The sequence below is a fragment of the Chrysoperla carnea genome, chromosome 2 (assembly GCF_905475395.1).
Source record: "Chrysoperla carnea chromosome 2, inChrCarn1.1, whole genome shotgun sequence".
In the NCBI taxonomy this organism is placed as follows: Eukaryota; Metazoa; Arthropoda; class Insecta; order Neuroptera; family Chrysopidae; genus Chrysoperla; species Chrysoperla carnea.
This window is the reverse complement of record NC_058338.1, coordinates 10,372,022-10,394,586: the sequence shown is the minus strand read 5'-3', so window position 1 is coordinate 10,394,586 and position 22,565 is coordinate 10,372,022. Positions and strand designations below refer to the sequence as shown.

General features: G+C 28.4%; 2 protein-coding genes across 3 annotated transcripts; one reads left to right on the top strand and one right to left on the bottom strand.

Moving 5' to 3' along the window:
• The first annotated feature begins 13,188 nt into the window (after positions 1–13,188).
• Positions 13,189–18,771, top strand: LOC123294075 (aquaporin AQPAn.G). 2 transcript variants are annotated; one of them, XR_006535072.1, is made up of 6 exons: positions 13,189–13,462; positions 14,206–14,349; positions 14,733–15,023; positions 15,208–15,348; positions 17,519–17,596; positions 18,707–18,771. XR_006535072.1 is itself a non-coding variant. In XM_044875148.1 (5 exons), exons 1-5 carry the CDS (start codon positions 13,244–13,246, stop codon positions 18,755–18,757), a joined length of 846 nt encoding a protein of 281 aa, XP_044731083.1. In that variant the 5' UTR covers positions 13,190–13,243; the 3' UTR covers positions 18,758–18,771. The 2 variants fall into 2 exon arrangements, 1 of the variants encoding a protein (XP_044731083.1); XM_044875148.1 differs by lacking the exon at positions 17,519–17,596 and having other exon boundaries at positions 13,190–13,462.
• Positions 18,772–21,037: 2,266 nt separating this feature from the next.
• Positions 21,038–22,275, bottom strand: LOC123291480 (putative zinc finger protein 702). Its single transcript, XM_044871784.1, has 2 exons — positions 22,068–22,275; positions 21,038–21,578 (listed from the first exon to the last, which is right to left on the bottom strand). Exons 1-2 carry the CDS (start codon positions 22,273–22,275, stop codon positions 21,292–21,294), a joined length of 495 nt encoding a protein of 164 aa, XP_044727719.1. The 3' UTR covers positions 21,038–21,291.
• Positions 22,276–22,565: the final 290 nt, after the last annotated feature.

Below are 22,565 nucleotides of genomic sequence, written 5' to 3'. Positions count from 1 at the left end.
GTTTTTAGGTTATCTGATTTTTGCGACTATCGTTTCTGTATATATCTTAATGTTGCCGAAGCTATTTTTGAACCTCTCAGAAGTCAATTCGATGAGCCATAAAATTCGTGCTGAATATTTTTACGTAGAAAACGGTAAACTCGACAACTAGATGAAAAGCTGAATTGCTGTACAGTTACCAGTGTCCCAACTGTTGAATATAAGTAAAATATAGGAGCACAAGCATAGATCTTTGAACGAACACTTCTTGACAGTCATAACTTGAAAACACAATCATTTTTGAATTTTTATATACTATAAGGGAAATATATATTAAGCTTACTTAAAACGTACCCACGATTACTTAAAACGTACCCAAGTCCTTTAAAAAAGTGAGTTCCTAACGAGCAATATAGGTTTATTGGGCCTTGGGTTCGTAGGACCTATTTCCTAAACTAGAAGAAATAGAACAAAAGTTTAAATATCTTTGTTTTCCCGCGAGAGTCCAAATTAGAGCAAAGCATGAAGGTAGCTTCAAATAGTAAGTTAGTTGGTTTTAATTTTTATTGTAAATTCATCCGATATTATTGAGGGAGTCAAAAGGGCTAATTTTTAAGTGGCGAAATTTAGCGAATATACTTAGATATTTTTAAATTAGTTATTTTGACTTTTTATATTTTTGATTCAATATTTTTCACAATTTGACGTGGCACGTTAGTATCTTAGATTATAACTGTTTCTCAGTATGCACGGTTGGGTAGCAAAAATAAATTTTTGTATTCCATTCCTGTCTACAGACTATTTGTAATTAAAATATTATAATAATTATATAATTAGTCTGGTCATTTTTTTTTTTGACAAAACAATTCAATAACTGTAAATAAAAATATCTTTATTATTTGATTTTCATTCAGCATCCTGTTTTAAAAAATACAGTGATTTGTATATATAAAAAAAAAAATTATATATGCAATTCACGACAAAAAAACAGAATGATATCAGCATTAGGAATCACATTTATAAACTTATAAAGGTATCCAACATGGATTAATAAAATGTACGAATAACAATAACATTCATAAAATTTACATAAATTAATTGATTGTAATATTTGACATACATAATAATACAAATGAAAACAAACAATTGACTGAGTTAATTGTTCAAATACCATGTATAGACAGTGCTGGATGACGTAATCATTTGTTTTTTTCACGTTACGTAAGTAAAGAAAGATATCCACTGTAAGATAGCCACATATTCACAACTGATATTCCCATATAATACATACTATAAAATATGCACCTTATTTGTGCCCTCGTGGGTAAACAGTGATGTTTACAAAAAAATGTTTCAAACAAAAGTTGTTAATTTTTTTATAAGGAACATTTTTTATATTTAAACTTTTGTTCTATCTTTAACGGTTTACAACACTTTTACTGTCCTAAATACGCTAGAAAAATTTCAGCTTGATTTCCTTTTTAAGATATCGTGTACACAGACTTATTTTAGAAAGACTTTATATTAGAAATGTACTCAGTAGATATTTAAATAACGAACCACCACTAAAAAAAACCAAATTTTCTTGAGAAGTACAACATTTCTATATAATTTTTTTAAAACTATTACCGACAATTAAAACAAAAAAAATTCTTCTTATCTTATCAGGATATAAACACAGGATATGTTATAGCAAAAAAAACATATAGATAAGTATCAAGAAATAAAAAATTTCCCGAATTTATGATTGAAGAAATATTTATAAAGGTTATCCTTCACCAAATTCCATTTGGATAATGATATTTGTATTGATTTTTGTATAAAAGATTGACATTTATGATTTATTTTTATAAATATGGTTTGTATTCAATTAGTTGATAATCAAGATTTATTTGATAAATAAATGATAAATAGATTTGCAAAATTTAATTTATTAGTTTATTTTTAATATCATCAAAGTACTGGGTAATACTTATATAGAGTGATTGTTAACCCGTTAGCACTCCCGTCAACTTTTCGATAATCTTTAGTCCTTAAAACACTCCTTCTTAAATCATTATCAAAGTGATGGTCAAGGACATCAGATGAGATGAAAAGGATACTTAGAGAGCTATCATTTTTTGGAACAAAGTTTTGGAAATATTTTAATTGAAATTGAAATATTTGAGTTGAGTTTGTTCATTTGAATTATTGTTTTAAATTACCTAATTATTTTACAATTTCATTTTTCGAAATGAATTGAACCAGATTTATTTGACCATTCATTTCCATAGTAATTATTCATATGTGTCTTGCCCTTTTCCAAACTGAATCGATTTTGAAGATCATCGCCAATTTTTTAGTTGTTTTCGAGAACGGAACTCTAAGCTGCCATAGCTAAGAAGACTCTCTATTAAATTAATTTTCAAATGAAACCAAAAAAATTAAAATCGGTTCATCCGTTTAGGCGCTACAATGCCACAGACAGACACACACACATAGCGATCAAACTTATAACACCCCTTTTTTTAATTCGTTGGTTAAAAATACGCTTAACCTATTTTAGGACTCATTTTAATTGTTTTATCAAAATAGTAATTTAAATTTAAATTAGGAAATCTCAAAATTAAATTTTTCAATAACTTATTTATATTTAAAAATAGCACAAAAATATATCAATGATATTTCTAAACCAAATATTTATTATATAATATAGTATAGATGAGAAAGTAAACAAAGAAAAACATGTGATATATTTATTAGCTATTGTGGTTGGTATAAAAGAAAAGTTTTGTCAATAATAAACGTAAACAAATAACATTATAACTATAAAGTAAGGAAAAATGTAAATTCATAATATTTCAGAAAAACATTATTATATTATTAGCTGCAGAGGTATAGTGAATGAAAAAATTAATTTGTAAAAAATCAAAATAGATTTAACCTACCATTGAAACTTGTACACGATGATATTATTAGCCTATACCTTTTAAAAACCTTTTTTTTATATTTTGTATTGTGTCACTCTAAGTTCATATTTCTTTAGTAAATAGTATAAAGTTTATTTTATACAAATATATTATGTAACAACTCTATAATCAATCGATCACCTAACTATTTCGAACAAATTTTCTACCTTTTTCATGTATCGAGAAACACACATACTTTTATACCCTGTATATTTGAAATATATATCAAGGTATACTTATTTTAGTCCCAAGTTTGTAAAGCTTAAAAATATTGATGCTAAAAACAAAATTTTGGTACAGATGTTCATAAAATAATCTAATTAGTTCATTTTTGTTTGTTCGTTTGGAAGCACGCTAACTCAAAAACGAAAAGAGATATCCAGCTGAAATTTTTATAACGTGCTCAAGATGTAAAAAGTGAGTAGGACCTATCTTATAAACCGTTAGAGACAGAACAAAAGTTTAAATGTAAAAAATGTTTCTTATGAAAAAATAAACAACTTTTGTTTGAAACATTTTTTCGTGCTCACTGTTTACTAGTAAATGAGACAATTAAGGCTTTGGTGGCCATTTTCTCTTAAACTAAAAAACATAGGCAGTTGAAAATTTTCAGGTAGCTTCAACTAGCGGTTTTGTGAAAGATTCTCGAAAAACAAATAGAAATTGTACAAAATATTTTCGGAAATCAAAACAAGTACTGAAGGCCACCATATTTGTTTATTAAAAATAATGCGATCACTGACATTCACCACTTTCTTTCAGTCGACTGTTTGTTTTCACTTTTTTGTATAACTTTACGGAAAATAGAGTGAAAATTTTAAAAGTTAAAAGGGTAAATTCTGATAACAAATTTTTCAATCAACAATGCTCTCTTTTGATTTTAAAGTGAATGCAAACAGACGGTTGTAAGGAAGAGACTCATTCCAATTGTTCCAAATCACAATTGATCCAATAACATCTTACCTACATGGCTTCTCGTATCAACGATTGCGACATTGTTTTTTTTAAACATGTAACACTTCTCTTAAGAGCTACGATAAAAAGCCATATCTTCAGCAAAAGACATGACAAAATGACAAACTACGTAACATTTTTGTACTCAACACAACCTGTACATAAATCTGAACCATATACTAAAATTATCAATATATTTTATTGTTGTCACGCATATTCTTATTTAACCCAAACACAAACGTTTTCAGGTATATTTGTGTGTGCATATTTTATTTTGATAGTGAAAAGCTAAATGATTTGTGCAAAGACCATCCCGTTCACCACTCCTTCATACAGTTATAGCTCCTTATAAGGCCTTTTTATTCCCATAGATGGAATACTAATATATTTAGCATGTATAATATCTATAAAAATATATTCATAATATTATTGATCTATTATTTTATTATATTCCTTTTTTTTTATAAATTAAATACATAATACATAATATTTATGTTGTGATGATCATTTATTTTAATTTACATAAAAATTTATTCATTCTTTTGTTTTCCTTTTTATATGTCAGTGTAAAACAAATGAATATTAAAACAAAAACAGTATGAAAACAAATGAGCATCTTAATTTTTATTTTTTAAATAGTTTTTTAATTATTTTTTTTGTTTTATTTTTTATACGCTAATTAAACTCCAGTTACAAAAATCTACTCATTGTATTTGTATAATTGAACCAAAAATGTATATCTGGCTGGGAAAATAAGGGAAAATCGAGATACTTCCGTTGACTTGTGTCTAGTACGAATCTAGACAGTAACGTAGTGACATATGTGGGTTCCTTATTTTATCGAAATATTCCTTTTCGCCATTTGAAACTTAAAGCGAATATTTTGTGAGTTTTAAAATATATCTTTCCTCAGGAAATAAGGTCTTTATCAACCCTAAAAGCTATCTTTATCAAAAATGAAAAATAAACCGGATTTTCTCATTCTAGACAAAACTAGTATAAATTTTAGTAAATTCCGAAGCGAAATCGTTCTGTTTGTAAAGGTTTATTTTCCGTCAGATAGGATTGCCAATTCCAAAATTCTTCAAAAACGATGTCTTCGGTTTAAAAACAAATTTTAGTCCCAAGATTTAATAATTTTCTATTTTCTATGATTTATTATTATAAAATTTTCACATCGAAAGATCTCCTATTAGATTCGGAAAAATTCGTCATTCAGCATGATTTTACCATATAACTGGGATCAAAGTTAACAAAAAAAATTCTTTGATATTTTTCTCTAAACTCTTCTAAAATTTGAAAAGACCACGATTTTTACGATTTTCAGCCCTCAAAATGCCTGAAAAAATTAGATTTTTAATATGTATAAAATTTTTTATTTGTAGTGTAAAGCTTACTCAACATCATCCCGCAACCAGTTATATTTGTTGCTCAAATCAAGAGAATGCATACCTTTGACCGGAAATCGTAGACAGGCTTCGAAAATCGTAGACTTTTTTAAGTTATTACAGGTAGCGAGTAAATAAATAATAATTATAAAACCGTTTAATTAACAACAAATTAATATTAACTTAACATTTTAATTATACATATTTCTCATTTTTTATTTTTATATTAAAATTTAAACAAAAGTTTTATAATATAATAAATTTAAACTGCAAAAAACAATGAATTGTATAAATTTTTTATTTAAATTAGCATAATTATTTAAATATAATTAATTCATTTGTATTTAATAAAAGTATTTAAAACAGTAAAATTATCATTTGTTAAATATTTTATTTGCAATATAAAAAAAAAAAAACTCAAGTGCAGCAGAGCCCTCCCAGCGGCAGTAAAAGGTTATATTTCTCCCCCCCTCATTTTCTAATGGAATGCGATTTTGATCTTTTCATGCTTTTAAACATATGAAATATTTAAATTAAAAGGCTGTAATAAAACCGGGGGCTCGACATTAACAAAAAGTATAACCTAGTAATATGAATAAATACTTCGATTTTCAACCTTCTTTCGGGTACTCAAAACGTAAATAAAATCGTTTATAAATCGTTCGCCTAGCCAAATTTGGAGGGGCTATAGATTACAGAATCCCATTCAGTGATTCGCACCACCTTCAAATTATCCAAAACCTGATAAAACTATCTGGGACGAGACCTTCCTATTCTTGTGGTATCGTATACTTTGGCATGCAGTACTTTCTTTGGTATCCTTCCTTCTTCCATTTTCTGTACATGCCCGAACCAACTTGGCAAGAAGGAGTTTTGGCAGGAAGGAAATCGTCTCGTGTAAAAGTAATTTACCTTAATAGCAATAAAACAATCTTCTAAAACAATATATTCGTGATATATTTTTTTTGTCAAGTGTTCCGGTATTCTGCTCACAAAAAGAAGTAATTTAAAAAAGAATAATTATAATAATTTTAAATAAAAAAAAATATCTTATGCTCAAAATTATTCAAGTCAAGGTCAAACTTGATTATTTCAAAGACATACATATTGACGACATTTATTATTTCTGTTTACAAATAACATCAAACGAAGCGATAATAAATTATTAAAATATTTGTCTAATAATATTTATTCTAAACAAATTCAGACGCCATATAGTGATACTCTATTACCATTGGTATTTTTCGTGTTAAAATTTTTTTTTAATATGGCCTAAATATAAATTAATATAAATTATATAATAATTAATTTGTTTGTCTTGCAATTATATGCAAAAAAATTGGGAATCAAGGTTTTTTCATAAATTCTTAAATATAAGTACAAATATAATTTTTATACATTTTAAATAGAAATTTATTGCATGTGTGGTAATTTTAAACATAATTAACACAACTAATTAAAAAGATGCATTTATAGATAATGAAATTGAGAAATTCTAAATCAAAATTATTAAAATAAAATTTTTTTTCACAATTTGTAAATTGGGCACAAATTAATTTGTTATTGTAGAAATCAGAAAAGCTATATATAAACTAGAAATGGATCCAAGGCTTAAAATAGGAATCAAATTCGATTTAAAAATTCGATTTTTTTGATGACAGAAGCAAATTTGATCCGATCTTATTGGAACAGCAAACAGCTGTGATGTTTGTTTTTCGCTAGCTATCACTAATGTGCTTAATTCCGGGACTAGGACTCCACATTTTTGAAATCTATTAGAGCTAGGTTAATTATGATGACAAATTTGGAAAGTATGACCCAAATTTAGTAGAATTACATACTTGGTTCATCAAAATTGGATAAAATTTGGATGTGATAGAGCATAATTAAATTTTTTGGATTCTGGTGACGTCATTAAATTAATAAATTCCATTTTATTGATAACATAGGCAAATTTGATCCGATCTTATTGGAATTTTTTTTGACACCCACTAATTTTGGGCCATTCTTTTCAACTGTGATGTAAATTTTTCGCTAGCTATCACTTATGTGCTTAATTCCGGGACCAGGACTGCAAATTCTTGAAATTTATTAGAGCTAGGTTAATTTTGATCACAAATTTGAAAAATATGGTCAAAATTTAGTAGGATTACATACTTGGTTTATCAAAATTGGATAAAATTTGGATGTAATAGAACAAAATTAAATTTTTTGAATTCTGATGGCGTAATTAAGTTCATATTCGCAAAGAATGTACCTACTGTAAAAAATCGAAATTTTATTTTTTTTTCAAACAGATACAGATATTTATTTCCATTTACATGAAAAAAAAACTCAATCAAAATGAATTCCAAACAAGTTGCTGCAGAGCATTTATTAATTATTAATATGTTTTGATACAAAAGCATGCAGTTATACCGGGATACAATAAATATTATTAATTGTGTTTGTTTACTGATAAAATAAATAAAAAATTGATTTATTCATTAAAAATATTGCAAAGAAAAACATTCCATCGCTATAAACAAACAGATACAAATAGTCACCGCTGAGCTGAGACTTGGCAAATCAAGTTTTTTTTATAACGGTACTACAAATGATAATGTATCGTGTAATAAATAATTGGTAAATGAAGTAATTTGCATTTATGAATTAAAGTTTGATATTTTATACAAGATGTACTGGGTTAACTAGGTACACATTACAGTTGGGTTGCCCAGGAAATAAAATTTTTTATCATTTAATAATATTAGCACAAGCAATAGGGAATTCAAATTTCTAAAACGGAAATTCAATCAAATTTTAAAACGGACGTAACGTCATAGTATGTGGCTTGTCAGCTTGTTGACATACTGTATGGTATTATTTACTTATATTTTGTATGGTATTACCATGGATATATACTATAATTACTACATACGTGGGTAATACCACTGTAGTAAACAGTACATTGAACTTTCACCAAATGACAGTTGACATATTAATACGTCATCAACAGAGAGCTTAATTACAGCATTTTGCGAGAGCTTAATTACAGCAACGGTGTAAACAATGAATTAAAAATATAAAAAAAAATACATTAATATTCCCTATTGTCTGACCAGTCTTTGATTACTTTTTCAGTGCAGCTTAGCGCCTGAAGCAAAAATCAAACAGATGATAAATTAAAAGAATTTTAATTTTAAAATAATTGATTAATTAAAATTTAAGCACAATTGAACTGAAACTTGCTGTATATTTGTAGTACATAGTTTATTTAAAAATAGAATAGCTTTAGAACATCCTTCTGACTAATAATAATAAATGATTGATAATCATATGGGTAATGTATTCAGTTAGTCGAGGTGCTCGTGGAGTTACCGTGGCCGCTTCAGTTCGCTGAACAATCACAACTTTTTCGATTAATTAAACGGAAAAAATGGTACACCTTAAGTTTTAAAATTCTTCTAAAACTTAAGGTGTCTAAGGCATTCTAGGTAAGATTGAAGAAGCTGTCCTGGGGTGGGACACACTTAGACATAGGATCTGTTGTGATACCGAAAAAGAATTGGCCTATCCCCGGCCACTACTCCATAAACAATCTGGGGCTGCTTGGGAACAGCAAGAGTGCTTTGACTTCAAGCTGGCCCAAGTGAGTCCACCTTCTGGCCGTGGCCAGAGCTGGGCAGTGACAGAGAAGATTAAACATAGTTTCTTCCTCCTCCTTATTCAGCGTGCGTGTGGAAACTCTAATTTAGGAGGAAAATATGCGGAGCAAAAAACCTGAGTGAATCCAGCGACCTCAATATGACACAGGTGCCAGGACTAAATTGTATGTTTGTAATTTGGTATGAATTTGATTGATATATTATTATTTATTTAGGTACTATTTTTAATTCAAGTGAAATTATTTTCAATTATTGAATTTAATAAATGATATTTTATTTGCACAAACATTTTAAATTTGACATAAACCATTCAACTACTTATTACAAATGTCTACATAATCTACCTCTAGTCCAAGGAAATTAGACATTTAGTTCGATAAACGCTGAAACAAGCAATGAAAAGCTGTAGGTTTTTAAGTTTTTAAAAGGATATCATGTATCTTAGTTCTATAGTTTGTTTTTCTATGGGTTCATGATTTATCCCCCATTTTAAACCTTATCCTGCTGGCTAATGACGAAAAATAGGCACACGTCGGATCGCACCGATTTGATTATTGAGGTATCATTTTATTCAATATGTAATTTGCATATCATATCTGTAATAAAATTGCCTATACACAATAAAAAGAAAAGAAAGCTACAGTTGAGGTCGCCATGACGAATATCATTTTTCCTAAATTTTTAAAGAATTAAATGCCATCACAAAAACGCATTTTTTGTCAAAACAATTTGGTGTGTACTGCGGAATTCCATACGGGTCGACTTTGAATTTTGATGTTTGTATCTATCTTAAATATCGAATATAAAAATGAAATTATGTAAAGAAAATTATTTCAAATATTGTGAACAAGATGCCAGTTAAACTCTCAACATATAGCACAACAACAACGATTTCCGATTTTTCGTTCGTCTATCTGTCTGTCTGTCTGTGGACACGATAACTCAAAAACGAAAAGAGATATACAATTGAAATTTATATAGCGTACTCAAGACGTAAAAAGAGATGTCGAGTTCAATTGGGTCTTGGATCCGTTAGACTAAAAATAAACAACTTTTGTTTGAAATATTTTTTCGTAAACATCACTGTTTACCCGTAAGGTCGCAAATAAGATTATTTTATGGTAATAGAACATTTTATGGTAGTTATGTGTTATATGACACCACAGTCGTGTTATATATACACGACTGTGGCTATCTAAGAGTGACTATCTTTCTTTAGTTACATGACTTAAAAAAAAAAAAGATTGCGTAATCAACACTGTCCATAGATGGTATTTCAACAATTAACTCAGTCAATCGTTTGTTTTCACTTACTTATCAGTAAATTGTATTTATTTTCAAAAAAAAAATTACTTTTTACAAACATCAAAAGATGTATATGCAAATAAATCTAAAAATAAATTTAAGTTATTATTTATTTTTACAATAATTAATTTTGATATATTAAGTTTTTTATACCATGTATATATGAAGTATACATAGTATATTAAGTTTAGCCCCAAGTTTGTAACGCTTAAAAATAATGATGCTAGGAAAAAAATTTTGTCATAGGTGTTCATAAAATCACCTAATTAGTCCATTTCCGGTTGTCCGTCCGTCCGTCCGTCTGTGGACACGATAACTCAAAAACGAAAAAAATATCGAGCTGAAATTTTTACAGAGTACTCAGGACGTAAAAAGTGAGCTCAAGTTCGTAAATGAGCATCATAGGTCATTGGGTCTTGGGTCCGTAGGACCCATCTTGTAAACCGTTAGAGATAGAACAAAAGTTTAAATGTAAAAAATGTTCCTTATCAAAAATTAAACAACTTTTGTCTGAAACATTTTTTCGTAAACATCACTGTTTACCCGTGAGTGCGCCAATTAGGCGGAAATTTTATAATATGTACTATACTTGATTATCAGTTATGTATGTGTCACATGTATGTATGTGTAATGTGATAAAGTAATCAACACTGACTATGCATGGTATTTCAACAATTAACTCAGTCAATTGTTTGTTTTCACTTGTTTATGTATTAATTTTGATTTGAATATAATTAATATTTAAAACATTTTTTTTAATATTTACTTACTCATAAACCAACACTCAACATCCTACGTACGCTTTGCTTTACTTTGTGTTATTTGTTAATTTATAATAATAGTTATTTAGAGTAGGTAATGATTTTCTAACATAAAAAAAAACCATTTTTGTTATCGCGATTATCTTTACACCATGCCACCATATGATGCGGTCATAAAAACGAAATTCTATTTTTAAAAATGTGCTGTATACGTTCAAAAGACTGTTTAAAAATAATTACATCATCTTTAATAAATCATTAATGGTTTTTTTTATTATATAATTTTATATCTAATGTGTGGTTTGATCATTATGATTTTTTAAATATTTTTTTATTTAATGAAATTTAATAGGTATCGCGATTTTTTTTATCTGAATAAAAGGTCGGTCATTATTAAAACTACTACAAATTTTTTCAGGGACATATCTATATGGTATTCAAAAAGTTTAAATCATAAAAACAAGCTTCGTTACGGAAACGTTTGATTATAACTTTTTTCATTTACAAAATAAGTTTAGGAGCCACTCATTAATTACGTAAGCATAATTTTGACAATTATTGACCACCCCCCTCCCCCTACGTAAGCCAACATAAGATTTTGGATGTAATAGAGTAAAATTAAATTTTTTGAAAATTAAATTAAATATAACACAGGCAAATTTGATCCGATCTACTTGGAATTTTTTTGAAACCCACTATTTTTGCTTCACTCTTTTCAGCTCTGATGCCAACTTTTCGCTAGTTATCACTTATGTGCTGAATTCCGAGACCAGGATTCCACATTCTGTAAACCTATCAGAGCTAGGTTAATTTTGATCACAAATTTGAAAAGTATGATCCAAATTTAGTAGGATTACATACTTGGTTTATCAAAATTGAATAAAATTCGAATGTGATAGAGCAAAATTAAATTTTTTGGATTTTGATGACGTCATAAAGTTAATAAATTCGATTTTTTTGATAACACAGGCAAATTGATTAGATCTAATTGGAATTTTTTTTTGACACCCACTAATTTTGGGTCATTCTTTTCAGCTGGGATGTCAATTTTTCGTTAGCTATCACTTTTGTGCTTAATTCCGGGACCAGGACTCCACATTCTTGAAACCTATTAAAGTAAGGTTAATTTTGATCACAAATTTAAAAAATATGACCCAAATTTAGTAGGATTACATACTTGGATTATCAAAATTGCCAATATGGTACTTTTTGATTCCTTATAATGAACAGCGATTATGGTCACTGCTGTCTTTGTAAATTATACCCTATGTGTTATTGTGATGTTTTATTTGTATTATTGTTGTAGAGTTTCATTCAAATTCATTCAGTAGTTTTTGCGTGAAACCATAACAAATCATCAAAATCATTTTCGCATTTTGTAATATATATAGCTATATTTTTTATCTCAATTATAAAAATAATGATTAATAAATAATATAATGAATATATTATATATTTAAACTTTGTATTACATGCAAATTAGTTTTACAAACACACTAAACCATGCATCCATGCATACCTTCATACATATAATCATTGTCAGTCTGTATTATATATTATTGGTATATTAATTATTATTTATGATCAATATTCTAATATTTAAAATCAATAATACAATATTATAACAAATATCTACAATAGAATACATATAATCAATCATTCTAACTGAATACAAGATGGATCCTCTAGAAATCCAAGCTAAATTTATTAAAAATCAGTCTAGCACTGAAATTTATTACAAAAATATTTTTTCTTCCCTCCGGGCGACGAAAAATTTCAACTTTCGTTTCTCTGTGCTAATCAAAGTTGCCGCTTTCCGCCTCCTTCGAACAGAAAAATAGTATACACGCCAAGGGAGCAACGTAAGAATGTCCCAGATCACATGTTTGTCATCGTCGACTTTGCCTTGGACTACAATGAATATGAGATCTGAGTCATGCCTTTTGCTCTCTAGATAAGGCTGCCACCTCCAAGTTCCGAGAGTTCGGGAGATAAACCAGAAAGTCAGGAGGAAACCTGTTGGAAATAAAAATCATTTATTCTAAATAGTCAAAAATTTATAGATGTACTTTTTTAGATTTTAAGACTTGACTCTGAGTTGCCATACCACCCTGTACATATCTTAAGCAAAAAATAAAATAAAATAAGCTAATGTTAGAAGCAAACATTATTATATAATTTTTTTTCTTTTTGTTACAGTGCAATTTTTTTTTCGAAAATATCCATTTTTACGTATCAGTAAGTAGCAGCCGAACAGTAAAATGGCGGGAAAATTAAAAGAAAGTTTGGGAATTAGTGAAGTTACATCTAAGAATAATAATTTATGGCGTGCCTTGGTTGCTGAATTCTTAGGCAATGTCATATTAAATTTCTTTGGTTGTGCGTCTGTTGTAAATATTGCTGCGAATACAGAAGATTCTTCACCAAATATTGTGTTAATTGCTTTAACATTTGGTTTAGCAATTTTCGCTATTGTTCATGTAAGTAGTTATTATATTATTTTATTTTTGACATACATATTTAGAGGGTATTTCTCGAACTTACTTGTATGCTTACGTGGCTAGCGCTTGAGGGACTATGCTCTCCACGCTAATTTTACGAACTGTAATTATGACGCTATGCCCATAAAATTCCCGAGACAATTGCCTTAAATTCAAAAGTTAAGTTGCTTTTCGAGTGAATTCTTTTCATTAACTAATAACTTTATATTTTATCCGTGTGAACAATGCGTTTAACAAACGTTCATAATTTAATTTTACCTTGCGTGATCTTTAATTAAATACCAACTAGAATTAAATTAAAACTCTCACGTGTTGTGACTTTTTGAATCCATGAAATTAGTTTTACAAGAAACAGCTTTAGAATGTTAACGATATAAAAAATAAACTATAGTTTAATTAATAAAGCAGTGAATTCCTCTAAAAACAAATATAAAACCCACGGAAATGGCACATTAAATGTAAATGGCTACATAATTTCTAATTATTAATCACTTACACCAATTAATTTTATAAAAAGAAAAATTAGTAAAAAAATTACAAATTCCATAAAAATTAGGAACAATAATTATTATTAACAATAGTTTATGACTTTTATGTTGTGAGATATATTTATTTAAACATTTTATTCATAATTAAGTAATTGACACGTTATGACTCCAGTTTGTTTTAAATACTTTCTTAATTATTTATTTCTGCTAATGTATGTCTTTTTTTTTTTGCAGACAATTGGACATGTGAGTGGCGGACATGTAAATCCAGCTGTAACAGTTGGCATGTTAGTAACAGGAAATATTAAAGTTGCAAAAGGAATTCTTTATATTATTGTACAATGCTTAGGAGCTTTAGCTGGTTCTGGACTATTAAAAGTAATTATCAATTTTTATTTATTTTATGTGTTTAGTAAGGGTCAGTCTCTTAGCTCTCTGCAAACCGAGAAAATGATTGGAAAAAACGCAAAAATTACCATTTTCAAAGATGAAAAACGAAGTTAAAAAATGGAACTTTCGAGATTTGCTTAGTTGAGACTCTTGTTCTATTCTTCGAGGGATAAGATTTATCAAATTTTCAAAAAGCCATTTTCTAAAACGATGGTGCGGAGTTCCAAGACAATCAGAACGCGTTTTGTTAACTCATTGAAAATAAGAAACTTTCAAAGCCTCAATCACTCATCTATTGGAGCTAAATGACCAAATATTTTATCATAGAATTGGAGAAATATGCAAAATAACTTGTATTTTATTAATTGCAGGCAATAACACCAGAGCAATATCAATTGAAACTCGGTAAAACGGGTCTTGGATTAGATGTTTCACCAGTACAAGGTATGGGAATGGAATTTTTCCTTGGTTTCATTTTAGTATTGGTTGTTTTTGGTGTATGTGATAAAAATCGCCCAGAAGCTAAATTCGCTGGCCCATTAGCAATTGGTTTAACTGTTACTTTGGGACATTTAGCTGCTGTTGATTATACTGGCTCTAGCATGAATCCAGCCCGTTCATTTGGATCAGCTGTTATCGTTGGTGAATTTGAAGATCATTGGGTAAGTTGAATGGTATAATACATATCTAGGGAGCAAAAGTTCATTGGCGTCCGAGACGAAGTCGAGATGCAAACATGCGATCTGAGATATTCTGTGCTTGCTCCCGTGGTTTGTATACTATTTTTCTGGTCAACGGAGCGAGAAGTTTTAAATAGAGAAATTTTATTACTAACTTTTTTTTCAGGTTTACTGGGTAGGTCCCTGTTTAGGAGGTATTGCTGCTGCACTCATCTACACCTACATTTTCTCTGCACCATCATCGAACATCGTAATCACCACAACAACAGTGGAACGGTACCAATCAGTACAAGCTGATGAGAAGGAGGTAAATAAAATAGTTTATTATTTCCCTTTATTTTATTTGATGCAGCAAGGAGATCTAGCAGAAAGTCTAAAACTAAAAGTTGCACAAAATGCTGATGACGAGCAATAATGAAACTCCATATAGTAAAGTTCGTTTACAATGACATCAAGCACAAAATGATATTTGAAATCAAACAACAATAAATACAGACCAGAGGTTTAAAACCACATTTTAATCAAATAAAATGATCAAAGTAACCGATATTACATTTCCTGGAAAAGATTCAATTTCTATTCAAAAAAGCATTTTTTTTTTCTAAAAGTTTTGAATAAAAAGTTCAAAAATATTTATTTTTTGGGTATTTTTAGTGCGATTTTGATAGGCTTTGTACAAGTCTACTTCGAAATATCAAAAAGAAACCTTCTTGTTTTTACCATTCAGCCATGTACAAGAAATCAAAGACAACATTTTTGTTGTTATAATATAAATTAAATACAAAAATGTATTTGCACTTAAAGTATACTTTTTGGTCTCAGTCGAGGCCCAGAATTAAAAAACCGGTTTTACGTGAGTCTGATTTATAACTGCGTCGAAAATCTAATCTGGACAATTCATAAAACTATAAATACAAGGCCATTATGTCATAATAAACGAATTTTCACTATAAGCGAATTCCTACTGTATAATTTATAAATTATTATGAATAATAAACTATACTAATATACATGTAACAACCAAATTCTATAATGCGACATTCTTTATCGATCATACAGTTTGGCAATCATCTCGTTAGCCATTTATATGAAGTAAATGAAGTAATATATGAAGTAAAAAGAGTTTTTATGAGCGTTCTTATGTATAAAACAAAGAGGGAATGTATTGCGTGTATTACTTGTATTCACTTGAAATTGTACACATACGATAGAGCGCGCATTACTTCATATATTTTAAATGGCTAACGAGATGGTTTCCAACTGGTATATATTTTATATCCTAATCTCTGTTGGAATTTTATGTAAATGTCTCAGGCGGATTGCCGAATCAGTTGTTTTACAGAACCGTTAATTGTTTTACAAAACAATTCCGTTTGAGTAACGTCTGGATTCGCAAATTGCGCTAGTTTAACAAAACTATACTACTACCCAAGTTTAAACGTAATGCAAAATGGCTTACCTGTAGTCACAATAAGATTTTGGTGTATGACGACCATGATGAGATAAAAAAAGGGTTAACAATTAATGTTAGTAACAAATCTATTGAACTATATATAATCCATGTTTATAAGCAACAAATATATTGAACTCGAAATTTAATCAACAGCTTATGACAATAGAAAACATAATTTTTTAGGATACAAAATAATTTTTAAAAATTATAATAAAATAAAAATAAAACTGATTGCTTGAACTATGGCTTTTTTAAGTTCTCGCACTGACTTTCCAAAAAGTCTGATAACTTTTTATTAAAATTTTCTTTGAATTCACTGCTTTCGTTTAAGTCACTGTTTTCATTTTTACTCATATTACTCGTATTTACTCATATTACTCATTAATTTTGACTAAATTTTTATCTGACATTTCATTTTATGTTGTTATTCATAACCTTTAATTTAACCTAATATAGATTTAAATGCGTTACATAACCTCCAATCGTTGACTCGCTGCATGGATAAATGCAGCACGTTTATGTAATTTTGCGTGTTAAAGTTCAGTTATTATGAAAAACCGTTTTAAGTCTTTCAGCTGTTTTGAATAATGGAACTGTTCGTTATAAAACTTATGGTTATGTAAAACAGTTGATTCGGCAATCTATCCGCGACATATATACATTAAGAATTCTGGTTGTTACGTCATAAGACTATACCAATGAAATTCCAAATATTAAATAAGTTTATTAGAGGGGCCAAAGATATGAAACTTTTCTTTTAAAATGTAGTATTAGTGCCATAAAATCTATTATATAATTTAGTCGTTAATTTTAAATTTAATTAAATGCAACTTACTATAACGCATGCAGCCTAAAAAAATTTGGAATTCATCAACGGACCTAAATGTAAGTTCAAATAAGCAAGTCTAACGATTTATTTTCGCAGAAAAAAATACGTCCACAAAACTAATACAATTTACACTATGAAATAAAAAAAATTTTCCAAACAAAATTCTTAGCTCAAAAAACTTACTTTCAATTACAGCGGTTAAAATATATTGATGAGCCATGAAAAGTTTTTCCATCAACTATAATATCTAATTGGCTGAGAGGTTGTAAAATTGTAAGTGATTTCAAAACGATTTGAGGGTTTGATAATAATTTACTGATTGGATTAATAACAATATGGCTTTTTTTTTATCCTGTAACCTAAAAAATTGGCTCTTAACACAAAATTTTTAAAATCAATTAAATCCACCTCTCGGTTTTTTCAAGCATGTTATTTTAAGTTTCATCAATATAATCCTATAAAATCGCATGAATGTCATCAATTTCAAATCAATCCGTCGATGTTTTCGAACTAAATAATACGAAAATTTGTGTTCGATCAAATCTTACTATGTTAAAAACCGCATCCTCAATAATTGTGTTAACTGAAAAATGTTTTAATTGAAATTATCCTGAAAAATTGCATGCTACATTGCTAAATATCCAAAAATGTTTTATATGGAATCAACATCTGTAGTTAGGTCTTTCTTTTTTAACACTCGTAACGATCTTGAATCTAAGTTGAAATCTGAAATCGTGAGCCATTTTAAAGTGCTAAATGGAGATGTTAGGTAAATCTTTTAAATTGAATATTTACTCAATTTACCAAGTCTTTAAGAATGTTAAAAGCATATTATTTTCTCAGTTTCTCTAGGACCAAACGAAGTGTAAGCCCATACAAATTATAAGCTGTTTTATTTATGTTACTTAATAGAGAATATTCATGGTTTTTTTTCCTTCAATAAAAGCTACATTCATTGAGGATTTCTTTGTATATCTTTCTAGATGACACCTAATCTGTCATCTATCTATCCTTGTCTATTGCGACTGACATTTCTTTTATCAACTAACTTCATGGTAATAAAAAATTGTAACTAACTTCAATATGTAGTTTTTGCGTCATCCTATGCGCGCGCATCATAAAAATTCACTGTCAGCATTCACAATGTCAACGCGTCTAAAGGAGTATAACTTCAAAATGAAAATTTTACCATATTTAGGTGCCACTTTTACTGTAAAAGTTACGAGAGTTGAATTGAAAAGACTTGACACTAAGTAGATTCTTGGATCATATATGTTTTTTGTTTTTTATTTCCCCTACAGTGTACAAAAATTATCATGATTGACATCAAGGACGTAAAAATCAATTATTAAAAATATTAATTTTCCTAATTTTCTGTTACAGCTTAAACGACTGGACGGAAGTGGCAGCAAAAACGACGTAAATTTGCCTTAAACGCATAACTAAACGATAATTTCGCCATTGCTTAACAAAAAAAAACTTTTCATTTTCTCACGTACAAAATTCAACAAAAAAAATCATTTTTAATTAAATGGCCGCCATTTGCAATATAAAAGTTATTGATTTTTTTATGAAAATCGTTTTAATAAAATATTCATTTTATAAATATATATATATTTATATTTAAAGCTTAATATTTTTTTTAATTTATAAGTAATTAATATATTGATTTTATTAGAATAATATTATATAATTAACTATTTTATATGAGATCACTTTTACGAAGTATAAACGACCTCTAGTCATTTCAATCAAAGTATAGCCAAAGCCAAGTCTATTATTAAATAATTAATCCATTCATTTTTCTTTGAATTAAAATCGGTTTAAGAAATAAATGAGTAAAAATTTGCTTTGTAAAACTCCTAAAAACCTATTGTACCTTTGGGTATGCGCAAGTATTTAATTGGCGATCAAAAATCGACTATCATTTATCGAACGGGAAACAGAGGCAGGAAGAGAGTACTTGTCCTGCAGGAGTAAAAAAGTATCTTTTTTTTTTAATAAAATTGGCTGTTCTAGATATTTTTAACCTTTGATTTAAATGACTTTAGAGAAGATCACGATATATTATTGTATCGTAAGTTTGGTTGGCTGTAATTGTACGAGCCATTTTTCGATTCTTTATTAAAATATTCATGACCTAATCGAATGTTTCTGTGGTGCTATTTTCTAAAAAAAAAGACTTAAACTCTTTTTATATATCACAGGAAAATAATAAATACATAATCAGTTTTAAGTCCCCTTTTTAATATATCCTGCTTGCCTGTTCATGAAAAACGGGAAGTTGAAGTAACACACGTAATATATCGTGGCAATCAACAAGTATCGTATGAAATTGAGTAAAATCCTAAAAGTATCTCATGTAATTTAGTATTTAAAAGCGTGTACTGCCGTCTATATATTTTTAAATCAACAAAGTTTAATAAGAGATTTTAAAGAAACATAAAAAAAAAACGAAATCAAATAAATTTTATTATTATAGACTTTTATTTATAATTTTATAAATGTATTATTAATTAATTATTGATGTATGCAATTACAATTAAAATATTATTAATAAATCATTATATTTGTAAAAAAAAAAATTGTCCCAATTTCTATTAAATATCCTTATCGTTTTCCCATAAGACCAATGTTAAATATGCCTACTTTTGGAGCCATTTATTTATTTAAATGATCGACAAACTCCCAAACATCAAAAATAATCGAATAGACCATGGTGTAAATATCGTATGCATAATTATAAGTAAACAACAACAATAAGTAATAAGGTAAATGAACTTAGCAAAGCATTAGATATGAATATAAATCCAAAGAAAACCTTAGGAATGGTTATATTAAAACCAAAGATGACAACACAGCCCTGATATCAAACGACGGAAGATTCAATAACGAAATAAAGAGACGAATTTCAATAGCCAAAGTTAGGTGCCCTGATATCAAACGACGGAAGATTCAATAACGAAATAAAGAGACGAATTTCAATAGCCAAAGTTAGGTGCCCTGATATTAAACGACGGAAGATTCAATAACGAAATAAAGAGACGAATTTAAATAGCCAAAGTAAGGTGCCCTGATATCAAACGACGGAAGATTCAATAACGAAATAAAGAGACGAATTTCAATAGCCAAAGTTAGGTGCCCTGATATCAAACGACGGAAGATTCAATAACGAAATAAAAAGACGAATTTCAATAGCCAAAGTTAGGTGCCCTGATATCAAACGACGGAAGATTCAATAACGAAATAAAGAGACGAATTTCAATAGGCAAAGTTAGGTGCCGTGATATCAAACGACAGAAGATTCAATAACGAAATAAAGAGACGAATTTCAATAGCCAAAGTTAGGTGCCTTGATATCAAACGACGGAAGATTCAATAACGAAATAAAGAGACGAATTTCAATAGCCAAAGTTAGGTGCCTTGATATCAAACGACGGAAGATTCAATAACGAAATAAAGAGACGAATTTCAATAGCCAAAGTTAATTTCAACAAGCTCAAGAAAATTCTATGCAATAAAAACATTAAAATCCAAACAAAACAGTTAGTGTTGAAAACATGTGTGTGATCAACTTTGGCATACGGTTGTGAAAGCTGGACTATTAACAAAAACTTAAAAAAATCTACTGAATCAAAAGTTTGGTGTTGGAGAAGAATTTTTAAAATAAAATGGAATGATTATGTGACAAATGAAAAGGTTCTTCGCAGGCAATTATCATTCGTAGGTCACATAATCAGAAAGAATGGTTTCGAGATGATATGTTTGACGGGAAAGTTTGAAGGAAAAAAAGCAAAGGGAAGAAAACGTTTAAGTAAAACATAAATATGGAACTACAACATTTCATTTCATGTCTAAATCTTTTGTTTGTTTGTTGTTTTTTTTTTGTAAAGTTTACCACCAAAAAGTTACATTTTAACCTAGTAGAGGCTTGCTTCGCTCGCCTGATTACAAATATCACATGGAAATTACTTTTCTCCATTATGAATACGTCTATGTTTAGCTAAATTACTTTGCTGATTGAATGTTTTATTACAAATATCACATAAAAATGGTTTTTCCCCACTATGAATCCGCTTATGTGTAACTAAATTATGTCGATAAGTAAATCGTTTATTACACACATCACATAAATATTGTTTTTCTCCACTATGAATCCGTTTATGCTTCACTAACGGACTCTGTTGAGTAAATGATTTATTACAAATGTCACATGAAAATGGTTTTTCACCACTATGGATACGTTTATGTTGAACTAAATGATGTTGATACGTAAATGATTTATTACAAAAATCACATGAAAATGATTTTTCTCCACTATGGATCAATTTATGTTTATTTAAATTACCTTGATGGCCAAATGTTTTCTTACAAATATCACATGAAAATTGTTTTTCACCACCATGTATTAGTTTATGTTTCACTAAAGAACTTTGTTGAGTAAATGTTTTAATACAAATATCACATGAAAATGGTTTTTCTCCGCTATGAATCCGTTTATGCTGAACTAGATGACTTTTCTGTATAAACCGTTTATTACAAATATCACATGAATATGATTTTTCTCCGCTATGAATCCGTTTGTGTTTCTTTAAATTCCTTTGATGGCTAAATGTTTTATTACAAATATCACACGAAAATGATTTTACTTCTAAAACAGTTTCATCTAATATTTCATCTTTAATAATTAGTTCGACTGTTTGTAATTCTTTTTCTAGTTTAATATTTTCGTAATTAATTGTACACAATTGTTGATCATTTTCATGAACAGATGATTCATGTTTTACACTTTCTAAACTATCAAATTCATTGCTGTCTTCTTCTGGTATTTCATTTTTAATGAGTACATGTTCTATTGTAACAACGTCATCTAATGTTTCATTTTCAACTTTAATATTTTCTTCTTTGATAAGCAAATGAAGATTTTCATCAACAAATGAACTATTTGCCATTTTTTTGAAATATTTATTATTGTCACTAAAACTTATATATTATCCAAGGTTCAAGAATCAATTCTATTTTTAATAATAGAATACGAGTTTTACGTTAGCCACAGCAAAACTCTTTTAAATTCACAGACGTCAGAAATAATGAGCGTTCTCGTCATAGATATTGTAATAGTGTTCCCGTTCATCTTGTGGCTGCCAACAAAATATACCAACTGTGATTTAATCAAATGTTATTAAATTAAAATTTAATATAATTTTATTTTATTTTAAATTTAATATTAATTAAATATATC